Here is a 19,050-nt window from a genome sequence, read left to right on the forward strand (position 1 = left end):
GAAGGATGTGCCCAGGCTTAGCACACTTTGACATCAAATTCACAGCACGGATTGGCTTGCTTCACATAGGTTAAAACCTTAACTCACCTGCAAAAGTGTTACTGAAAGTTAATCTGAAAAGAATCTGGTTAAATTAGCATGAGCAGTTCTTGATTTACTCAAGAGTTGGAGAACCAGCCCTTCCTGGATGAATAAAAGTCATAAATGATACCCAGAATTATTTTTGCCACCTTCCAAGGAACAGCTCTTTACCTGAACTGTCAAAACATTAGAAATCAACCAGGTAGAAGCCACCACTGGTAAGGAATGAAATGGCAGGTAAACGAAAGGAGAAGGGGAAATTGTCCAACAGAAAAAGACAAACATTGTATGATCTCACTGATGGGAAAAAGTAGAGTAAATTCATACAGTCAGAAATGAGAACACAGGTTACCAGGGGACAAGGTGGGGGTAGGGAGTGGGGAGTTAATGCTTAATTGTACAGTTTCCGTTTGGGTTGATAGAAAAGTTTTGGTAATGGACGTTGGCGACGGTAGCACAACATTGTGAACTCAATAGCACTGAATTATATAATTGAATTTGGTTAAAAGGGGAAATTTTAGGTTGTACATATATTGCTAGAATAAAAATCAAAACCAAAAACACAGGACTGCACAACACAGTGAACCCTATCGTAAACGATGGACTATAGTTAACAGTACAATTATAAAAATGTTCTTTCATGGATTGTAACAACTGTACCACATGAATGCAACGTGTTAAAAATAGGCTGGTATGTGGGAACTCGGGATTTTATGCATGATTTTTCTGTAAACCTACAACTTCTCTGATTTAAAAAAAAAAAAAGCAGAAGCTGTGGGGATATGAGATGATGAACCCTGAGAGCCGGAAGTAACTGGGCCAGAGTCACACAGCTACTTAGCAACAGAACAGAGCCCAGACTTATAGAGAAGTCAGACAGACTCTGAGGGTCCAGGGGTCTCTCTGGACAAGCACAAATGTTCTGATTCTCATTCCAGTGTTCTTCCCATTATCCAGCTCACTTCTCAGCCTGAAAAATAACCCTTGGCTCTCCAGATAATAAGATTTTAAAAGTAGTATCTTATGACTGCTTTTGAAACAGTCTCTTTAAGCCTTTCTAATCTCTTTCTCCTGCCTGGCAGGGCAAAGGTCTTTTCCTGCTTTTTTCTCTTTATATCCTACACATTGAAAGTTGACTCTTTTTTTGTCTTTCCTGCATTCAAGAGACTAATCAATCCTAGCGCCATCTTTCAGAATTTACTTTAAAGGAAGGACTTGAAAATCACCCTCCTCCTGATTAGCTCAAAGGAAGCTAATGAAACTTCTGGTCTCAGATGAATCTTTTATTATTTCAAACAGAGACAAATATACTTTTTCAAAGACAGTAGTAGCACAGTTGTGGTCACAAGCACATTAATATGTCTATTTTGTGAGAAAGTATATGCTACAAGTCATGCTATTCACATAACAATAGCATTCTGGCAAAAAAATAAAGACATTCCCAATTGTGTCAAATATTTGATGAATAGTAAATTCTACTTTTTGCCTCTGGATAATAAGTGGTGTCTTTCAGTAAAGTGGAGGGAAACTGCCCTTTGCTCCAATGACCATCAGCCCCTTCGATTACCACTGAACTTCTCAGCTATTTTCTGTAGTTCCAAATCCATCGCAGCCAAGTTTTCAAGTTCTTTTTCCTGGAAAATACAGAAAAGTGGAGGCATGAGTTCCTGGATCAATTTATTTTGCTGTACTTTGAGAGAGTATGGGCAAAAAGGGGAACTTCAGGTATGTTATAGGCTGAAGTGTGATTCCCTAACCTGCAGCACCAGCACCATCAAGAAACACTGGGGGGATCTTGTTAGAAATGAAGATTCTTGGGCCACACTTGATAGATCTAATGATTAGAAACTGTGAGGTTGAGGAATCTGTGTTTTAACAATCCTTCATGATTCTGATGCACATTCAAGTTTGAGCAGCACCAACCTACATAATCTCGATATTAGGGAACTGGGCAGGCATCTCTCTGATAATGTTACCTCTTCCAGATTTAAATTTCTCCTTGTAGTTGGGCACAAATATCCTCTTTCCTCAGACCTTATAAGAGTGGGTGAAGACAGAACAAAGCAACTAGTTTCTGTATCACCTACTCTCCCTACCCTGGGAGACACCAACAGTCAAATGACCAAGGGGGAAGACACCAGAACAGTGGTCACCAACATTGGCTGAGCCTTGGAATCACCTGGAGGCTTTAAAAGCTCATGAAAACCATGCGGCACCCCATACCAATTAAGAAAAAAAAAAAAAAAAATCTCTGGGAGGTGGGTCTCAGGTGCCAATATTTTCTCAAGCTCCCAGGTGATTCCAATGTGCAGCCAAGGTTGAGAATCATTACACTAGAGGCAGGTGGGCAGGGGTGAGGACAACAACTTGCTGCTGGGTAGAAATCAATCCCAGAGGTTGTCTCCACTTCATTATTAGGGTATTCTCATGGTGATTTAATTCCCACCAATTTCCCCATTAATGTCAGATAGTCTTGGGCAGTAATTTATTAACGTTGACCATTTTAAGTCCATTTTAAACAAAAGCCCCCACACTGTACCTCTTCCTCGGTCAGAACCCTCTGGCCGACCCTGTCCTTTTCATTTTCTGCCCTGTGGCGCATGTTGGTCGGCTCCTCAGAGTCATAGAAGTCCGGGAATTCAGCTGACTTCTTCCTGTAGTGAAGGAGCTGGTCCAGTTCGGCCACTCTGTCATACTGCCTTTTCAGATCCAGTTTGGGCGCCCTGTCGAGACTTCTCTTCTCATATCCCCAATTCACATCATCTGTGAAGGGTTTTTTATCCCACCAGTCATAATTATATTCTGGGAAGAAATTCTTCTCATTCAAGGTCAGCCCGTTTTCCTCTTCACCCTCAAGAAAATTGTCATTCATGTTGTCCTTTCTCTCAAAATGGCTGCTGCCCTTCCCCTGGGGCGGGTCATAGTATGGGTTGAACAGCTCCCCTAACCTCTTTCTCCTCTCAGTGGTGTGATGGGGAGCATATTGTCTGTCTTGAAGCCTAGCTTCCTCCCTGTTCTCTTTAGAGTCTTGTAGATCCTCTTGCTGCTGCCATTTTGAGGTGCGTTCCTCACCATTTCTTTCACCATAGTTGGGGTAATTTCTGTCCTGCTCTTTCCACTCATGCTGAAGATGTCTCCTTGCCTTGTCCATTTGGCTTTCTTGAACATGGTGGTGTACTTCGCCTAAGAACCTTTTTTCTTCTCTAGTGTCAAGACTGGAGTGGGCCCCTGGCTCCCCTCCCTGGCCTCTGTGATAGTGGCCTTTTCCCCCCTCATGGGCCCTCCCTCCCTCGCTTTCTTCACTGTGTCTGTGCACCATGCTGTCGAGCTCAGAGCTGGGGGGATTTCTCTTGTCCTCCTCCTCCTGGCTCTCCTCACTGTGAGGCCTTGGCGCCTTGTCCTCCTCACTTCTTCTGCCCCCGTATCTTCCCCCCTTGAGGTCTGCGGGAGCCTGGACACCTATATAATTCCTCACTTCTTCCCCATATTCAGGCTCTTCCTCGGAAGCCCTGTAGTGAGTTGAATGTTGGGATCTCTTTTCCCCTGGATTGGCCTTGCCCATCGACTCTTCAGATTCCTCAAAGGAGTGTCTCCTCTCCTCAGAAGGAGGATTCCCTCCTTGGGATGACCTGTCAGGCCTGCTCCTCCCATGGTGGTGTCTTGGCCGCAAGCGCCGTTTGGCCACCTCTGAGGTAGTGTCTTCCTCACTTTCTTCAGACTCTTCCTGGCTCCTGGATTGACTTTTAGACTCCTGGAGCTGTTTCTCCTGGCTCCTTTCCACCTCCTCTCCACTCTCCTGACTACTCGTCTCCCGGCTGTGTGTCTTCTCCTCAGAGTGCCTCCTGAAGTGTTTATCATATTGGTTTCCCAGCTCCTCTTTATTCTTAACTGTAGCCTGGTTTCTTTTGTCCAGAAAGGTGCTTTGTGTCTTTCCTAACTCTTCAAGCTGTTTCTCTTCACTGCCATCTTCTGCACGTTCCCTTTTCTGATACTTCTCTCCCTCCCCATCCCCCATGTCCTCTTCCTCACTCTTCTCAGAATGGTGTATCTTTGTTTCTTTGGAGACTTGACCATCAGAAGGATAGAAGTTCACTCGGGGCTCTCCTGCTTGCTCTCTGCTGTGCCTGCCTTCCTGGGACCATTTCTCCTGGTCTTTCACGGTCAGGCCTTGGGTGTCTTCCTCCCCTCGGGCTCCAGCTTCTTCCCTGCTGGAGGGTGTATCCGCTTCTGAAGCATCAGCTGGGTCTCTTAACAATCTCACTTCAAACTTGGTGTTTTCGCTTTCATTTTTCTCTTCATCTTCGACCTCTTTTCCACCTATCGTGAAAATATAAAAGAGTAAACATAACTTCAACATTGTTTGTGGCTCAACAGCCACATTACAAACCCCGAGGACACTGAAAATTACTTTGATAAAGTTTTACGTTAATAAACAATAGATACTCAGATCACTTTTAAAGGCAAGTGGTATTTTAAAGTTCCTTGGCTATATTTAAATGTAATAATAAACTGTCTATATTTTTATTTTTCATAATACCCAACCAGAATTTCTCATTGGCACTATCAGTGACCGAATTGAAATCCAGATACACATTTATAGAACATTAGAATTTAGAACCAGAAGAAACCTTGGAATTCATCTCATTTAACCTATTCTTTTCTCAGATAAGGATACTGAGGCTCAGAGAGATATAAATCTGGACCATTCTTTCAAAATTTACTCTAAGTAGTGGTTAAACAGTTAGTATTGTGTAAATGGCTCTAACTACAATTCAATGAAATAGATTAAGTAAAATAGCCAAAATGGGAAATATCAAGATTCAGAGTGGGTTTTTAAACTTTTAGATTATTAATTTATCTACCTTTTGTTATCTAATCAACTGTGTACACTCAACCTAGCAGTAGGTGACAATGGCGCTTAGTAATTGGTGATAAGAAGGGTTATACTCCTTTCTGAGGTTACTGCACAGCCGTGGAGAGGACTATTTTCTCCTTCACTTAGGTCTTGTCCACCCAATGTGTTCTCAGATTTTGAAGAAAAAGGAACTTCGGTAAACTGAGTTTCATGAGTCAACAATAGGTGGGTATGATTAATATTTTAATTCAATGCTGTTCTCCCCCACCTTTTCTAAATGTCAATGGCTCCTTTACTAAATCTTCGTTAGCTCAAGGATGCCCCATGGAAGGAGGTAGGTAGTTAACATCATCTGAGTTGTTAGCTGGGAGGGCTCTGATACCAACTTAGGTCACTGAGTTCAGATAGACACCCAGAAGCCAAAGCTGGACAGCTCTGGGTCTACAACTGGGTTCTCTAATAAGGGGGCCACCAGCCCCATCTGGCTATTGAGAACTTGAAATAGGGCTGGTCTGAACTGAGACATGCTATAAGTGTAAAACATGTGCCAGATTTCAAAGATTTCTTATGAAAAAAAGCATGTAAAATATCTCAATTTTTTATATTGATTATATGTTGAAATTATCATATTTTGGGCATACTGCACTAAGTAAAATATACTAAAATTAATTTCACCTGTTTCTTTTGATGTTTTTAAAGTGGCTACTAGAAAATTTGAAATTATGTTTGTGGCTTGCATTATATTTCTATTGAACAATGCTCATGAGCCATACTGAACTTTTACAAAATAGAAAAAATTGGTCTGTTTTGTAAAAATGTCCAAGAAATAATGCAGCTGTCATATCACTGCTTAAAGCCCAGCCTGATATAATAACATTTTCATGGTTTATAAGGCAATTAAAATGTCCCTGACATTCCACACTCAGACACTTGAGGGCTGGCCCATCACCAATTCCTTTGCTTTTTACGAGCCAGCGCAAGTGGAGTGAACAAGGTGGGCACAGGTAGGCAGGGAGGTGTGGGGCACCTAGTGATGTCATTCTGAGAGTCTGCTAAAGTCTCGGGGTCTCAGCTTCCCAGGGCTGTGTGGCTGCCTTCCTACTGTCTGCTGGTATCCGGGTCTTAAGTATCATAAACAGAAGTTGTTTTATTTTTATTTCTTGCCAATTAAATGCATCCTACCTGTAACAGCTTGTGCCTGAGATTTAGCACTTCCTGCTAAATTTAGCACTGAACCCCAGCAGGTGAGATTGGAGGAGGGCTGAGATTGGCGGCACACGGTCACTGCCAAGTGGTAAAACCAAGGTGCGAAGCTCATCCTTACTTTCAAGTGAGAAGGGGGAAAATGCACCACCACCACCCATCCCTAACTCTTGTGCTGCAAGGATCAAACCTGGTCAACAGATTCTTATACCTATTAAGAAGTTCCATTATGTATTCCCTAAGGTTTCTTCAAGTCATAAAACTTTGTGATTCTTCCCAACTCCTCGAATGTTCGCTTGATAAGTGCCTTTTTGCTCAAGAAGTGTGAGGGAAAGATTGGGAGGACAAAAGGGCCAGAGGGGAGGGAAGCAACAGGAAGGAATTCATTGATCCAACTGATCCAGTCTTCAGATAAGCTAAAGCCATACCAACAGGGAGAGAACACCAGAACAGGACAAAGGTGGCAAACTGGTGGCCCAGAGGTGAGTTCTGCTTGGCCTAAACAGTATTTTAAGTAAATTCAAATTCAGAGGCAAACTTAAACACTTTGAGTTGTCACTGAAAAATCCAATTTTATGACTTATTTTGGAGAATCCCAAGATCTGGCTAATGAGTCTGTATTTCTCCACAGTAGGGCTGGAGCTGAGAATTATCTGCTCCCCTCGGAAGGAACATGTGCCCTCCAGTTTACAAGTCACTTCCTGTCCCGCCCACTCCTTTATCTTATCTGGCTGGCCCTGCTTGGCATTTGAGTCTACAACTCAGAGGAACTTCCCTATCTCAGCCTTATACCTTCAAATCTCAGATTCTAACACTCGCTGAGTATAATGTCTCCAGGGTCCTTACAAACATCTGTCCTTTGATTTTTACCAGTTTCCATCGGGCTCTCTCAATGGATATCAGTGATGAATAGAGGTTAGAATTGCTATGGTCACAGCATAAGGCCTGAGAATCTGATCTTAGCTGGCAAGCAGAGCCCTACATTCAACAGCTCTTCCTGAGGAATCAGGGTTCTTTGGTGACCTAATATGGCAAACCCCACATTTCTCCATCCATCTGGTAAACAGAGAAAGGGGAGGGGAGATAGCCAGGTGGGTTTGCCCAAAGGACCAGCCTTAACTCCCTGCCTGGAGATCTGCTCTGCTCTCATGAGTTCCTGCAATGACTGGAGAAAAATTCAGGAGGTATGTTGGCTGGAAGTGCCAAGGCAGCTTGCAACCACCACCTCCAGGCTCAGGTCCCTACACCTGTGATGGTTAGTTACCTAAAGCCTCCAATGGTGAATTGGATTACCCCAGGTTGCTCTTTTAGCCAATCACTAATACTTGTTTTTACCATTTTATGTATGAAGATTCAAGTGTAGTGTGTTGGTTTGGAGCTGTTACGTACCCCACAAAAGGCCATGTTCTTTTAATCCATCCCTGTGGGGGCAGACCTATTGTGGGTGAGACCTTTTGGTTCAACTGAGATGTAACCTAGCCCATTCAGGGTGGGACTTAATCCCTTTACTGGGGTCCTTTATGAGGATAAGAGTGAGAAATGCCCAGAGACATCTGGAGACAGCCATTGAAACCAGAACCAGAAGAAAAGGACAAGCAGACATCACCATGTGCCTTCCCATGTGACAGGGAATCCTGGATGCCAACAGCCTTTTCTCAGGGAAGGTATCTTCCTCTTGATGCCTTAATTTGGCCATTTTCATGACCTTAGAACTGTAAATTTGTAATTTAATAAAATTCCACTGAAAAATTCAACCCATTTCTGGTATAATGCATTCTGGCAGCTTTAGCAAACTGAAACATGTAACTATTTATCTTGCAATGAGAGACTGGGAGGGTAAAAAAGAAAAATTCCACCAATCCCAGCCTGACTACAATTTTTAAAACAGAGGAAGGTTTTTAAAGAAGAGAGGGGCATTTTTGTTTGTTTGTTTGAATCAGTTTGATTTTGCGCATACAAGAGATTGTATAGTTTTGTAAAACTGATCTCAATGTCTATTTCCAATGGATACTGCTTGCATCACTGACTAAATTTTGTTTTTCAACAGAGCTGTCTCATACAGAGAAAACATTCCAGTCTAGACTCAGAAGGCCATTGCACTGCCTCACTTGGACTGTTCTGCCTCTTCCCTGATCTTTTCTGATTCTCAGGCCTAGAACTCCTGGTACCACTTGGTGGTAACTTCCACTCTAATAAACCTCATTAAAATATCTTAATTAATCTGTAGTGTAAACAGGTCAGAAGTTTTCAAGTTACCTTTCCAAACTTCTAACTTGTCACCATCAGAAGAGAAGTCAAAGAGAGGAAGGAAAATTTTAAATTCTCCTTCCACTCTGTCATCTTCCAACACTCCAGAGCACTTAAAGCCCTCCTCCATAATCACAAACGAGGACTCCCCATGCCTCCCTCCACCCAAATGAGGCCTGTTCTAAAACCCTAAAATATGGAGCCAAGGAATTTAAGAACTGATAGACATTTCAAAGACTCTCATCGAGTTCAATGCCCTCATTTTACTTTGAGGAACAAGGCCCAGAGAGGCAAGGGTTTTTCCTCACTGTCACACAGCTATGAAGTGGTAGAACATATTTTCTATCTCCTGTTCTAGTTAATACCCTTCCCACTGCCTTATGCTTCCCAGTCCATTTGGAAGTAAAGTTGAAGGTGAAGTGCAGGGAATAGGGGCAAGGATTACTGCAAGGACACAGATCTGCCCGCCACTGGGGACACTTACTCTTCTTCAGGACCTGTCGGCACTCAGGGGTGATGGGTGGAGCATTAGACTTTGACAGGGCATTTGAGAGGACCTCGATGATGCAGCGAGTCACCTGGGAGGAAACCAGAAAGCAGGTTGGCAAAAGCTGATGTCAATGGAGGGATGGACTACTCAACCCAGAGATACTGTCAAGGAAGGCTTGACTATTTGACCTGTTTTGATGCAGGATCCTAGGGCAGGAAAAAAGACTTACAGGGCAGTAATGAAATATCCCAAGACCTGTAGTTGACAAGGGAAAGCCTCTACAAAGAATAATGCAAGAAGGCCTTGGGTTGAGGTTACCCTGAAAAGGGAAATAAATACCCATTTCAGAAAAGGTTGGAAGGAAAAGGCTGTGATGACACTGCTATCTTTGAGGGAACTAAAACATCCAGGATGGGTGCAGGAGTCAGGTCAAAAGGGGTATCCCTCACTTCCATGACCTCGGGGATGAAAATCTGGCTTTTTTTTTTTTTTTTTTTTTTTTTCGGTTTTGCATGATAGGGAGTGAGAGAATCTAGGGGCAGATATAACTCTAGATTCTAGACTTATGTCAACTTACCATTTCTTCATTGTGGTTCCTGTTATCCACTGGCATAGAACTGACAGCTTTGAAGGAGAAAAAGAATTGGAAATGACTTTGAAAACCATGTGAATCCAAACTCACAAAACTATCTCCACATTACTTGGGAAAGGGGGGCAGAGTCAGAGGTGAGCAGAGTAGAGATAGTGGGGGATGATTGCACCAGAGGCCAGGAACTACTGGCCTTAGCCAACTGGGCAGGGACTTGGAGACAGTAGTGTGGATGTGGATGGGGGTAGAAAGACAAAGGGGCTATGTGTTTATTAAAAACAACAACAACTCAACTCCCACACAAGGGAACCTTTGGGGTGATGGAAATGTTCTCTATCTTGACTGGGGTATTGGTTACACAGGCAGAACTCAAAAGAATTCTGTACTTAACATCTGTATATTTCACTGTATGTTCATTGTACTTCAATTTAGAAGAATTCAGATTCCAACCACATTTCAACATTCCAACACTCTCCACAGAAAAGATCTAGACCATTCACTTTGGGCTTCAATTCATCCTTCCTTCTCCACTCCAACTCCAACTCTGTGATCAAATGTGTAATAAGTTTTATTTGGATGCAGATACAATTTGGATTTTTACATGGATTACTAAGAATATATTTTAGGCATGTATATACATATACACATTCATACATACTTACACATATATATATTTTCCCCCAGAAACAGCATTATAACTACTAAAAGTCAACTGGCTGAAAACTTTGTAAAATGAAGACCATATCTCAGGAATTCCATTCTCAGATTCATACAGAAATTAAGTAAATGAGTGTTACAAAGACATGGTGTAAGTATTATAAGACATTAGGTGACTGAAAGTGTTGGACATTTTCTAAAGTATGAATATTCTTCATGCAATATTTATCTGAAAAAAGAAAATGACAACATTTAGATTTATACCCGGTTAAACTGTATAATGGGCAACAATCCTCTGGGAAGAATCTGAGGTAAAATAATGTGAATATAAAATTTATTGGTAAATAGGAAAAATATCTAGATGTTATCCACCCCATTGGAGGGCTCCAACATGGGACATTTTGGAGGTCATTTCTAATACAAAAGAGGAAACAGAAATGGAACCTTCAGTCCTTCACTCTAACTGCTATGGGTAATCTGGGGTTAGATCCTGATATGTGTGGGATCTGGCCACCAGGGCAGCTGCTGGAATCCTGAAAAGAATGTTCTATGGTTGGTTCTATGAAAGAAAAATAGCTATTGGGTGGTCTCCTGCAAATTTAAGCCCCAAATAGAGAATGACATGCTACATTAAGTCATACAAAAGTAGAGCAAAATGGGTGGGGGGGAAACAGCAGAGAATGGTTCTGGGACATCTCTGATAATAACCTGGTGCTGGGTCTGCACACAGCTCCAAAAATGTCAATGAAAAACTGTAAAACCAATTGATTTACTGCACACACACACCCCACGTGTATATTCAAGGATATGTGTAAATATGCACTTAGACATTTCACACAAAAACATGTGTGCATGAGTTATTTTCCTCTAGCAATGTCTTAAACATTATTTAGAAATGAATGCTACCTTCCATCCATTATAAATCAAGTCCAGGCCACAGACAAAGTGGGTTTCTGTGGTACTGTAATATTCTGTTTCTTGATTTGGGTGCTGGTTACACAGGTGTGTTCAGGTTGCAAAAAATGCATCAAGCTGCATAATATGATCTGCGCATATTTCTACATGAATATTATACTTCAATAAAAAGTTTAAAACAAACCAAATCTAAATAGAACCAGCTCTCCTCTACTCTTCCCCTTTGTCAACTCAAAACGGGGCAAGATCTGTGGCTCCCTCTGCCCTGTCCCCAAGAATATATCCTCCCCAAAACTTATTTGCTTTACAAAAACATGGCTATGGCTACCTTACATAATCAATTAACTCTCTTTTTACTCCCGGGCCTCTTCCTTAACAAGCTTGCTTATGAAGCTGTATCAGTGCTATGCTTCCCATCTCACACTGTCTGTAACCATGCAAGGAAAAAGGGAGATATCTAATTCTCCTGGTGCAACATCCAATCCATAATAGCACATGCAGACAAGTGTGTAACAACTGGTTTATGATGACATTTTTAAAAGATATTTAAAAAACTCATCTAAATTAAATTTCATGAGACTATGCCAATTTTAAACCAGCATTTGAAGTGTTTTTATTTTCTTAGGAAACGCTTCAAGAGACTTTAATTTTCCAGTGCCATTCTTTTTTCTATCTCTCAAAGCTGCTTTAATTCTTTTATCTTTCAGTTTTACTTTGTTCCAACTAAGATCTTTCCACTAGAGAAGCTCAAAACATTTACATATAGGCCCATCTCCACGGTTTTCTTGGTACTGCCTGGGATAGACAGCTGCTTTTGTGGCTGGAGAAGCCCAGTGCAGAAAATGACTCTCGCTCCCTGAGACAAGAGAAGAGCTATCTGGGGGGAAAGCAAAAACTCTCAGATATCAGAGAAGGAAGCTACTCAGACACAGTTTATTTATGACCAGAGACCTAACTTTTCCTCCCAAAATTCTTGCTCTCCAAGCCTCTCTACCCCATACCCCAATCAATTATATACCATAGGGCTCAATCTACAAATAAAATACCTATTTCATTTACTCACTAAATTTTCCTTTTCAAAGCACAGCCTGGAATCTACTTCCATTGTTTTAAGAGGACTAAAGTTATCCAGCCTGTTAGAGACTCATTTTAATGTTTGGGAAGTGGCTAACAAGCAAGCAAGACCACAGTGTTCTTTCTGAAATGCAGTTCAGACAAGATCCGGATGGCTCACCTTTGCCACCCAAGGCCCAATATGCTGGACCATTCTTTCATTTCCCAAATGGCTCGTATTTGGGAACACTCCCACACTGGCATTTGCTCTTTCCAGCTGAAATCTGTATTATCATCTGGAAAGAGAAAACTATGAGAAAATTACTCCCACCCCCCCAAATAAACTAGGACATGCCTTTTTAAAACCCAATTTTACTAAACATTTTTTGGTAATGCAGCTTCTTGCTAATACTTTTCTTTCCCCTCCCTCAAATGTCAGATAGCTATCACTGAGGTGCTTTTATTTTTCACAACTGATACTGTCAAAGTAATAACCGTCATCAGATTTGTGGGAAGAGAAATATTTTTCTTTTATAACCAAACAATTGTAGCTAGTGTTTGTTGTTACAGAACAGTTCTGTTTCTCTGATTGAGGCTCTTCACACCTCTTTTTGATGAAAAGAAAGTAGGCTTTGCTTGTGAACATACACTATGAATCTTGGTGAGACATCTAAATGCCATTGTATTCTTGTAATAGAATCAGTGACAGCAAAGTAATATCCAAAAGCATGTTGGTTCCCTTTAAAGTGATTTATTTATTTTTGTATTAACTAAGATTCAGGGGGCACAAGAGAAGACCTAATGATTACGTTAAAAGTAAAGCAGTCAAATGGTAGAAAAATTTTCCAATAATATCTTTTAATAAATCTGAGAATAACACCTTAAGAATTAAAGCTCATAATACTATCAGGGTTTGGTCCCTGATTGAAAATACAGCTGTAAAATAACAAGTTAAGTAAGCTCTTCTGAAAGCAGAATCCATCTTACCTAGCATAATGTGGATATCATGTGACTACTTCACTCATTAATTTTTAAAGTGTACAGTATCTACTGTGGAATATTGTGTCTCCTTCCAGACGCTGTTCAAGGTAGGAAATGAAACATGATTTCCTGAGGTTTCCCCAGCCTTGTGACTTTGCTAAATAACAAACTATGCTTGAAGAATACCATGCCTCATTTGCCAGGGGGGAATGGAGAATGACTGCTAAAGGGTACAGGATTTCTTTTTTGGGGTGATGAAAATATTCTGAAATTTTATAGTGGTGATGGCTGCACAATCTGCAAATATACTAAAAACCACTAAATTATACACTTTAAAATGGTGAATTTTATGTTATGTGAATTATAATAATTAAAAATTTTAAAGAATTTCATGTCTCCATTTTAGCTGCTATTACAATATGAAGACTTGTTAAAATATCTCTGTGTAAGAAATCTATTAGCTTTACTGTTTTCATGGTCTGTGGCACAATGTATAGCATAGGTTTAGACTCTTAAGCATTCCTTTCTGAAAAATGTTTTGACCACAAAAGACTATAAGTTTTAATTTAAAAAGATTAATATTAGAACATTTATAGGCAATTTGTAAGACTGGTAAGAATTTTAGAAAAGTCTAAATGTATGCTTCTTTCAATAAAATAATCTACCGCTGGCTTTCATTTTGCTCTGTACATTTTGGATCCAATAATTGCTGTCAATTAAAGCATCATATTCACAAAAGGCAAAAGCTCAATTCTAGTTGGGACTCTCAGTTTTGGATAAGAACAATTTTCTATGGGGTCATAAACCTCTAGTTTAATCTGGTGGTATACTTCTCAATAGTCTTAATAACCAAAGTGACTTTATTCCTTCAAAACACACACACACCCCAAACCTCCAGAGATGATTTTTTTGAGCTTGAGAGTAGTTTTGAAGAACTAACCCCACCATCTTTCACACACAAAGAGAAACTGTCAAGTAAATATCTACTACTTAAAATTTTATCCTTCATAATTGACCAAAAAGAATTTTTTAAGGATACTTTTGTGGTTATTTTATACTCTACTTATTTTTCTGGAATATAAAAGTCAAAGTATCTACTTCAGTTTCCATTCATAACTAAAAAATGAACTAATTTGAATGTAAAATTGCCTGTCTCCAGAGATGGAAATACAAAATACAGAAAATATTATAATAAACTTTTTCACACATATACATGATCACACAATCATATGAGCATCATATATGAACAAGTTAAGAAAAAGATACATCTTATATACCTGGGGGACTTGCTTTTATCTTATGTTTATAAATTATAATAATAGTAATAATAATAATGAAGTAAAGTATACAGAAGCTAACTAATATATTACTTGTACTCCTGTCTGTCCATGGTCATCTGGCTTTAAAAAATTAAACAAACACTTAATTACAGATTCAGAATCAGACTATAACAGCGTTTTTCTAGACAGGTAGAGAGAGCGTGACATCTTAGAAGTGAGAGCAAAATCCGGGATTTCCTTGGAGGTTTTCTTTCTTTGTATAGGAAAACTCAGATAAGAAAAATCTGCCAGTCTCCTGGCCGGACCAGAAAGCCCTCAGGCTTTTACCAGATCAGACGGTGGGGCGTGGGGAAGAGTTGAAGGGAATCACCCAGGGGAAAAAAACCCCAAGACGGAGAAAGCCTTCTCCACCCAGCCCTCCCTCCCCTCCTCGCGGTTTCCGCCAGCGGCGGGAACACAGAGCCGGCGCTGTCCGCGGTGCTGAACGGCCCGCGGTGCTGAACGGCCCGCCGCGCCCACTCACCGGCCACCACCGCCGCACCCAGGAGGCCGAGAAGCACCACCCGCTGCATGGCCCGGCTCGCCCGAACCTGCATGGAGAAGAGGAAAGCGGCGGTTAGACCGGCGGGGCGAAGTGCAGACGGAGGACGACTGCAGACACCCTGGGAAACCAGCCGTGGATCCTGGTCCCCGCGGTGTGGCGCGGTTGGCTCAGACCCGCTGTTTTAAAGGGCAGCCGGGGGCCGCAGGGCGGGCAGCCAGGAGGCGGCGGCGGCCCCTCGCTCAGCACTGACGTCACGGGGCGGCCCCGGGGGCGTCCGCGCAGGCAGGCGGAGATTTACGCCAGTCCTTTTTCCTGGGGGCTCTGGGTCAGGGGCGGGGCTGGGGAGGAAGACGGGTGAAGGAATGAGAAGGGTGAAGGGAGGCAGTGAAGATCTGAGCCAGAGGGAGAGGCCAGAAGTCCCATTTGGCTAGCCCAAGCTTGCGCTCCATCTCCCTCCACCCCAAACCTCTAAATCAAAAAACGTGTGTTTAAGGCTATGTCATATGTGTGTAGTTCGAGTGAAGTGTGTGCATGACTAAGTCTGTTTTGTGTTTCCATTATCCAGCCGAGGAAAGACTCTTACGAACAAGAGAGGAATAAACGGTGAGGGAAAAGAGAGGGGAGTGTGGCTTTAAAAATAAAAGGTGCAGTATGAGAATATGAGACCTCCATCTCCTCCAGTTCCCCAGTTTCCCTCTGGCGAGTCAAGAAGACTTAACCACTTTCTGTTGTTTTGGCTTAATTTTGGAACATATATAGCTGCATCTTCTTTGGAATGGCTGCATTGAATTACATTGAACAGGCACAAAATTTATTTAACCAGTTCCCTTTCTGACGGCATCATTTAGGTTGTTATCCTTTAGTCTTTTCTCCTTTACAACAGAGCAGTAATTCCAGAGGAGGTGAATGGAAGTAGTGATACTGATTTTCCTTGTACTGTGGGAAATAAGCCTATTTGTAGAAACTAGTACATCCTACAAGCCCTGTGCATCCTCTTTTGTTTTAAAGTATTTGAGTAGGAAAGTATTTTCTTATTTGTGTGAGATGAAGGTGAAATATCTTCCAGAATGTTCCTAATGTGGGTTTCCTCAGCCTAAAGAGGAATCGGAAAAAGCAGCAGGTAAGTGCCCTGCACAAAAGAGAAAGAATCCAGAATCTTTTCAGATAGCACAGGCTTTGGGGAACAGAGTGAGCCTTTATATGGGGCACTCTTTCAGGGAAGGAAGAAGTCTAAACACACAGCTTAAAAGAGGTTTCATTTTCTTTTTCCTGAAAAGCAACAAAACCCAAATTCCTTTTGCATGTGCTGTGTGAATGGCTACAACTTTCAGAAAAGGGTGAGATAGTAATACTTCACTAAGACCACAGCCACAGAATATTTTTTTAAATAATCTTAGAAAGGATATTTTTATCCTTTTTAAAAATGGAACAATTGGTAAAATTTGAATAAAATCTGTAGATTACATAATTTTATTGAATCATTGTTATTCCTGATTTAGATAATTGTACTGTGGTTATGTAACAAATGTCCTTGTTTTTAGGAAATACACATTGATCTATCTAGAAGGGGTATCATATGTACATCTTACTTTCAAACGTTTCAGACAAAATTTAAAGGTAGGATTAGGCAAAAAGAAAAAGAATGCTAAAGCAAGTGTGGTAAAATGCTAACATTTGGGGAATTGGGGTGAAAGGCATATGGGAATTTTTCATATCATTTTTGCATTTTTCTGAAATTATTATAAAAGAAACCAAAAAAATGTTCTTGGCACAAAAGAGTCTGTTTACAACCTCTTTAGATCAGTGGATGTCAGTCTGCAGGTTCATCGTCTACTATTGAAACTATATGAGTTCCAACTGCTCTTTAAAATGCCCTCATTGCCAATGGTTCTTTGAAATCGCCACCTTTCAAGAGTATCTGTGTGGGAGCCCAGGGCCCAGGGCCTTCTCCAAGTGCCTTGAAGCCTGTGCACACAGCCGCTTGCTTGACTTAGGGCAGTTAAGGTTTGACCTACTCTCCCTGTAGGATCAGGCCTCCGGAGCTAAATGTAATCTATAGCTTACCTCCCTCCTAAAACTACCTCCTCCCTGAAACCCCTATTATCTACAAGATAATCTATAATCCTCCCCTCTTCCCTGTTGACTGCAATGGATCCCTCCCCAGGTCACAAGACCCCTCACTCCTGCACTTATGCTTTCATGCCCATTTGAATGTCTTTGTCCTAACCCTTTTGAACCACTCCCTGGCATCCCCTGCTTTTGCAGAGTATCTTCACATTGAGCTCTGAACCCATCGCCATTCAGAGCAGCTCCTGAATTCAGGGCAATGTGACTGACCTCCCACCCTGTAGGTAAGCCCTGAATAAAAGCTCATGTCTCAGAATGTGTCCAGTGCTTTCTTTAGTCCTTTGGCCACAAAAGCCACTTGGGCCGTGACAATCTGCATTTCTGTTTTCCAGTGATTTCCCTCTCTTTTTGTTCCCTTGAAAAGCATCAGGTTAAAAAATATAAACGTCATCTTGTAGCTTCTCAGACCAGGCTTAAACTGAGTTTATTACTCATCAAAACAAGTCCTGATGTAGGAAAGATCTTTTCATTATTTCCAGTTGGACTTTCTTTTAAAGTCATCTGGCTCACAGCCAATTTTCACATTCAAACTTAGCTTACTTTAAAAATATATATATTTTATAAATTTTTTATTATTTTGTCTTCCACATTTAGATTTCCATGTACCAGGAAAAAATGCTCAGGGAGAGCATTTCTCAGAAATTCTCTCAAAGTGGGATGAAAGGGGAAAACCAATATTTTCCTTAGAAACCAGAGTTTAGAATAAACACAGTATGAGGTAGGAGTACAGTAGATTTTTTCCCCATATCACAACCCAGTTGTCTTAGAAATTTTTATTGAAGTGACCATCCTTTCCCACCTGTTCTACATTGTCACATTAAAAAAAATCTGGAGTTCATGTGTACATGGGTATGCTTCTAGACTCTCATTCCAATTCTTTGGTCTATCGATTTATCTGTGGAGGAGTATTATACTTTATCACCATAGCTTCTTAATAAGTCTTTATATCTGGTGGAGAAGGTCTTCTCACTTTTTCTTATGGAGGGTATTGGCAATTCTTAACTCTTTGTATTTCCACACAAATTTTAGAATCAGTTGTCAGTTTCCACACAAAAAATCTTTTAGGATTTTGATACAAATTGCACTGAATCTATAGATCAATTTAGTGACAGCTGACATGTTTACAATATTGGGCAGGCTTAGCTTTTCTTTTCTTTCTTTTTTTAAAAAAACATTTTTTTTCTTTTGCGTGTGAAATATAACCTACATACAGAAAAGTGATACATTTCAAAATACAGTTTGACAGGTAGTTATAGAAAAAATTTCAAAGTATAGGGTGGGTTACACTTCCACAATTTCAGGTATTTCTTTCTGACTGTTCTAATATACTAGAAATGAAAAAAAAAAATCTATATAATGATTCAGTAGTCATAATCATTTGTTAAATCCTAACTTCTCTGTTACAACTCCTCCCTCTCATTTGATCATTGTGCCAGTTTGAATGTATTGTGTCCCCCAAACGCCATTATCTTTGATGTAGTCTTGTGGGGCAGACGTTTTGGTGCTGATTAGATTTGCTTGGAATGTGCCCCACCCAGCTGTGGGTGATGACTCTGATGAGATATTCCCATGGAGGCATGGCCCCACCCATTCAGGGTGGGCCTTGATCAGTGGAGCCATATAAATGAGCTGACTCAAAGAGAAGGAACTCAGTGCAGCTGTGAGTGATGTTTTGAAGAGGAGCAAGCTTGCTAGAGAGGAACGTCCTGGGAGAAAGCCATTTTGAAACCAGAACTTTGGAGCAGACGCCAGCCATGTGCCTTCCCAGCTAACAGAGGTTTTCCGGACACCATTGGCCATCCTCCAGTGAAGGTACCCAATTACTGATGTGTTACCTTGGACACTTTATGGCCTTAAGACTGTAACTGTGTAACCAAATAAACCCCGTTTTTATAAAAGCCAATCCATCTCTGGTGTTTTTCATTCTGCAGCATTAGCAAACTAGAACAATCATTTTCTCAGTCTTCAGGGATATTTGGGCAACAGCCATTCTAACTTCTTCATATTGAAAAGGGGTGTTGACATTAT

At 41.0% G+C, this 19,050-nt stretch overlaps 1 protein-coding gene across 1 annotated transcript; it reads right to left on the reverse strand.

Annotated features, from left to right (window-relative positions):
• Window positions 1-1,343: 1,343 nt before the first annotated feature.
• On the reverse strand, window positions 1,344-15,241 carry CHGB (chromogranin B). Its single transcript, XM_037812286.1, has 5 exons — window positions 14,875-15,241; window positions 9,454-9,500; window positions 8,871-8,964; window positions 2,621-4,398; window positions 1,344-1,715 (listed from the first exon to the last, which is right to left on the reverse strand). The coding sequence occupies exons 1-5, from the start codon at window positions 14,945-14,947 to the stop codon at window positions 1,632-1,634; spliced, it is 2,076 nt and encodes a 691-aa protein (XP_037668214.1). The 5' UTR covers window positions 14,948-15,241; the 3' UTR covers window positions 1,344-1,631.
• Window positions 15,242-19,050: the final 3,809 nt, after the last annotated feature.

This window comes from Choloepus didactylus, chromosome 19 (genome assembly GCF_015220235.1).
Source record: "Choloepus didactylus isolate mChoDid1 chromosome 19, mChoDid1.pri, whole genome shotgun sequence".
NCBI lineage: Eukaryota > Metazoa > Chordata > Mammalia > Pilosa > Megalonychidae > Choloepus > Choloepus didactylus.

Excerpts from the sequence above, each read along its gene's own strand:
- CHGB (XM_037812286.1), bottom strand. The coding sequence starts at position 14,947 with ATGCAGGTTCGGGCGAGCCGGGCCATGCAGCGGGTGGTGCTTCTCGGC. Across the intron at positions 4,399-8,870 it reads CCGACAGGTCCTGAAGAAGA|GTGGAAAAGAGGTCGAAGAT; the intron begins GTAAGTGTCCCC and ends TTTTCACGATAG. Across the intron at positions 1,716-2,620 it reads GGGTTCTGACCGAGGAAGAG|GAAAAAGAACTTGAAAACTT; the intron begins GTACAGTGTGGG and ends TGTATTTTCCAG.